The 5,337-nt window shown below is 38.2% G+C and overlaps 1 protein-coding gene across 1 annotated transcript in view; it reads right to left on the bottom strand.

The window, feature by feature from the left end:
* ARGLU1 (arginine and glutamate rich 1) overlaps positions 1-5,337 on the bottom strand; it is a 32,682-nt gene that overhangs the window by 19,270 nt on the left and 8,075 nt on the right. Inside the window, exon 2 of the mRNA XM_007938919.2 lies at positions 528-753. Within this exon, the coding sequence (XP_007937110.1) occupies positions 528-753 (226 nt within the window). The remainder of the gene's footprint in view (positions 1-527; positions 754-5,337) is intronic.

Below are 5,337 nucleotides of genomic sequence, written 5' to 3'. Positions count from 1 at the left end.
AAAAAGGAAAAAAAAAGGAAAAAAAAAAAAAAAAAAGAAGAGTAAGAAAACCTATTTACCAAAAGCAGGTGCTGTCACTCAATGTTAGGCCCTGCTCTTTTTAATCTGAGTGAAGGCAAAGAGCCTCTCACAGTCTAGGTAATAGAGTGATAAACAGAAGAAAAATACATAACCACAGGTGGATTTTAACTTTTTCCCTTTACCACTCCCTGTCTCCCCCAACCCTCCCAAAAAAGAAATGTAAATCCTGCAGCCATGGCAAAAGTTTCAAACACATCTCAAATATGTAGGCCAGTTCCATTAAATTGAAAAGTGTTCCTTGAATATGTTTTATGAAAATAACTTTTAAGCATCAGTCAGCACTTCTGAATAGGCTAAAAAATTAACTTTCACAGCAATGTAAGTTTAGATGAGAAAGGAATTAGATTGTCTGTATTCCATCTCTTTCTGAACTGAGCAGGAGGCACAACCCGACACTGAAAGTTTTGCCATGGACTGTCTCTACTTTCCAAACGACCGAGCGTTACCTCTCTAGCTTTTTGTGCTGCAAGCTCAGCTTGTCTCTGTCGCTCGAGTTCTTCGAGCAACTGCTTTTCCATGATGCGCTTAGCTTCCTCCACCCTTCGGAGAACTTCTCGCTCTATTTCATCCTTCCTTTTCTCCAATTCTTCTTCTACCCTCTTTGCCACCAATTCTTCCACTCTTCGTGCTGTCTCTTCCTCGATGAGTTTTTCTTCTATTTCCTGCTGCCGACTAACAAAGATGAAAAAACAGATAATATAAAAAATAAATCTAAGAACTTAAGCAAAACCAATTATAAGTTTATAAAATTACTGAGACTACAAAACCACTGATCATACATTTTAATTTTAATGATTCTAGACATTTTCATGTAACATTTAAGGAAATAACAGATACAAAGAAAAGCGACATAGAAATTCAGGTAAATATAAAAACTTGTTTATTCTCTACCACTTTCTAAATATAAAAACTATCAGGATATACAACGAGCTTATGTAAGTTTTAATTTGAAAAGTAGAGTAAATCTACCATTGTTACCAAATTAATGAGTGGACAAGCTGTTAAAATACTGGCTAACTTCCAGTTTTCTTTTCCTACTAAGGCAATGGCAGAACAAGCATAACAACACTTGGAGAGATTGAGACTGCCTTTAAAAAATAATATTAATTGAATTTTAATTTCAGCATTGCAGACAAGAAACAAAGCTAAGTTCTCAGTTGTTTTGTTAGTGGGTACCATCCAGTTGGTTTCAACCCATAGCAACCCATATGACAGAGTAGAACTGTACCATAGGTGGCTGTTGTTTTTTTTTAAAAAAATTGTGATTTGGGTGAAATTTTGCAAAGCAGATTTGCTTTACATTCAATAGTTCATACACTTTGTTTTGTGATCCTAGTTACATTCCCTGCAGTGTAACAGCTCTCCTCCCACTTCTTCCTCCTACCCTTTTTCCCTGTGTTGTTCTTGCCTATGCATTTCTGTTTCCCTACTTTTCTGCTGGTGCAAATACTACCCTTCTGATCTCCCATGGTAAATTGTTCTAAGGAGTGCATCTCCCTGGTGTAGTTGTTCAGCTCATAGGCCTATTATTTGGCTGGGAGTGAGTTCAATTCCACGCCCAAACGGTGACTTGCAGCCATAGTCTCAGGGATTTCAGCAGTCTCTATCAGATCAGTAAGCCTGGTCTTTTCTATGATTGAGGTTTGTTGCCATTTTTCTCCCACTCTATACAAGATCTCCAATTTTGATCCCTCTGAGTGGTTGGCATTGGTAGCTGGACAACATCTAGTTGTTCTGGTCTCGGGGTCATATAGGTTAACTTTCTCATGGGATTCAGACTGTGTTTAATGAAAATATAGACCAACTCATTCATTCAGGCTCTTCGCTATACATTCTCTTCCTTTTGTTAATTGATTTTCAATTAAAACCACCTCAAGAGATGAGAAACTGGGTTAAAGTGTATTTTTAATATCAGTCCTTTTAAAAAGTTCAATAAAGTGTGATACTGTTGTTTTGATTATTTTAATCTCATTTACATATTATAAACCAACTTAGTCAAAATAAAATTCTGCGCTGAAAATGTTATATATGAAGGCATTATAGTGCAAACACTTGCATACTGTATACCTGTGATATCCAGTATGACAGCCATTAGTTACATGTGTCTAGTCCAAACTGAAGATTTACTATAAAGAAAAAGATAAAAGACCTAACACTTGATTACATGGTAAATTATATTTTGCATATATTAAGAATATATGAAAATTAATTTCACTGGTTGCCTTTTACCTTTTTAACATAACTATTGGAAAAAAATAAAGTACATCTGTGCCCCACATTATATTTCTATTGGACAGCAATGTTTTAGACAACCAATAATTTGTGCTGAGTGAATAATAAATTCAGACTATGGGAGTAAATCTAAATCCTAAGAGGCAAACTTACTGAAGTTTCAACTTTCTCACAATCCATAAAATTAAAAATGTGTAACATCCTTATATAATTTGATCACTCATTTGATGTACATGAGATAGTTTGAGAGACAGTTATCTAATTAATCTACTTAATAAAGATTATACAGTTTTTAAGTTACCTTTAACACCCCAATCCATTTCACATTTCAGCTCAACTCTATTTTTCTGGGTGATCCAATTCCCACTAATGCTTTCTAAACTTCTGTTACTTAATCAGTGACAGAATACTAACACCAAAGTAGCTTAAACATTCTGATTCATTTCAGTTTCTACATTTATTGTCTCTACATTTTCCGGTCAAGTACACTCACTACTTGACAAAGGCTATTTTCCTTTAAAGTTTTAGATAGCTCCAATATCCATCTTAAGGACTCTATTGCTTGCTTCTTAAATATTTCCACCCAGATTTATTCAGTTTTATTTATTTTTTTAAAAGATATATATATGAAAGCCTAAACTTAATTTAACTATGCTTATTCTCCTTCTATATATCTGCAGTGTAGTAAATCACATAGGGTGGCTTTTCTAGCCCTAAGTCTTCGTAAACTCAGTGATGGAATTTGGCTGTGAGCAACTGAGTAGCTCCTGACTGTTAGTTATCCACCTGGGTATTTCTGTTGAGCCTGGCAGGAAGCAATCTTCTGGGAAGTTCTCTCTCTCTCTCTCAGGTGTGTAAGAATTCTGATGTTGGGATTGGTTAGTTTGGCCACTCTGCCAAGCTCAGAAGGAGCCCTCCTAGAGGCAGAAGGGGTCTCTCTCACTGCTAGGTGAGAAAGACGTGCTGCTGAGAGAAATGCGCTCCTGAGACATGTACTCGCTGAGACAGAAATGTGAGAGAGACATGCTGCTGAGGGAGAGACTGCAGGCTGCTGAGTGAGGTGGCTGGCTGCACACAGACTGAAAGCATTTCTAAACTTGAATTGTAGCCTATTGCTTCCCTAATAAACCCCATAATCGGTGAGTTGTGTGTGGCCACTGCAGCGAATTATTGAACCCAGCAGAGAAGTGGTGGGTGCTGTGGGAGGAACGGCTGGTGTCAGGATTGGTGAAAGGGCTGGAGGGAAGCAGCATGTCTGGCCTTACAGGGACAGGCCTTGGGCTACTGACGGTGATTCTGTCTTCCTCTTGTGGGGTCAGAGGAGGTCAGAAGGTGTGGCCTCCTTGCCCTTTGGCAACGTCTAATCAAATATTTTATTATAGTAGCATAGTGCCTAAGGCACTTATTTGACTGCTAACCAGAAGGTTGGCAGTTCAAACCTACCAGCCACTCCGTGGAAGGAAGCCCAGGCAACCTACTCCCATAAAGATTTTGTTGTTGTTGTTATGTGCCATCAAGTTGGACTGACTCATAGTGACCCCTCCTTGGGTTTCTGAGGCACTATCACTATGGAAGTAGATTGCCCCACCTTCCTTCTGAGGAGTGGCTGGTGGGTTTGAACTAACAGCCTTCTGCTTAGCAGTCAAAGTGCCTTAGGCACTATGCTACCAGAGCTCCCCCATAAAGATTTACCACCTCAGAAACCCAAAGGGGGTCGCTATGAGTCAGAATTTACTCGATGGCAGTGAATTGGTTGGTTTACAGCAGTCTGTATTTGAAGGAGCCCACTAAGAGCAGATACACCCCCAACACTAGAAATAAATCACCCAAAATATCTAAAGAAAATAAACCAGTAATTTCAATAGAAATTAAATGACAGGTCTAATGAATATTTCAAATATAAAAACGTTACTTCTTTGCTTTACCCAAAAGAGAGAAGTGATAGATGAAACAAGTAAAGCTGAATTTGGGTATGTAAGGATTATAGTAGTCTCTCTAGTTTTGCATACATTGGAAAATTTTCATATTTAAAAATTTTCAAGTATGCACACATCCCCCACATTCTTTTGCTAGTTGAGTCTCACAAAATCAGTAAATATATAGAAGCCAGAGAATAAACTTTAACTCTTAATTATCAATGCTAAGTGGAACATATAAGAGAATGTAAACATAATTCCAATTAAAACTTTCCACACAAAACGGAAAGGAGGAAAAAGATTGGGGTAAGACCTTAGCTTACCAGTAGAAAGTTCCCAAATTAACTCAGGAATTTGTTAAAAGTAGAAGAGATCTTACACATGTTGCAAGTTTTTGTCAAGCAGTCCCCAAGCAATTCCAAAAACACAATGGCTAGCAGAGCCACATGTATCACTATTACAGCTATTATGTTGACAGACCAACACTTCTATTAGATTTAGTCAGGAAGGAGCCAAGCCTAAAAAAATTTATAGTTTACTACTTACAGCCAAAGCCACCTTTGCATGGTGTCAGCTGACAGGCACCATAGCCAGTGAGCTGCTCTATCTAGTAAGAAGCCAATTTTAACTACAGCTCTGAGGTTTTACAGCCCAAAGAGGACTCAGGTAGAAAGAAAACTGCATGCTCAACTGAAAATTGGAAAAACGAGAAATGGCCTTGTGGAGTTTCTCCCTTTGTTCCTAAAGAAACCACAAGGCACCATGACACCACCATGACTCTAGTCAGGCTGCAATTGAGCCTTGCTGATCTCTGGTGGCGCAGTGCCTAAGGCATTGACTGCTAACCAGAAGGCTGGTGGTTCAAACCCACCATGCACTCCTCGGAAGGAAGAGTGGGGAATCTACTTCTGTAGTGAAACCACCTCGGAACCCTAAGAAGGGGTCACTATGAGTCAGATCCAAGTTGAAAGCAGTGAGCTTGCTTTTTTTGGATGTGTCCTATGTGGAGAAATAGGCATACTTTGTTATATTGCACTTTGTTCTGCTTCTCTTTATTATGCTTTGCAGATACTATATACATATATATATATATATATATATATATATA

This window comes from Orycteropus afer, unplaced genomic scaffold (assembly GCF_000298275.1).
Source record: "Orycteropus afer afer isolate SDZICR_OR568_19922 unplaced genomic scaffold, OryAfe1.0 scaffold00055, whole genome shotgun sequence".
Taxonomy (NCBI): Eukaryota; Metazoa; Chordata; class Mammalia; order Tubulidentata; family Orycteropodidae; genus Orycteropus; species Orycteropus afer.
Note: the sequence above shows the minus strand (reverse complement) of the source record. Positions and strands in the feature narration are given on the sequence as shown.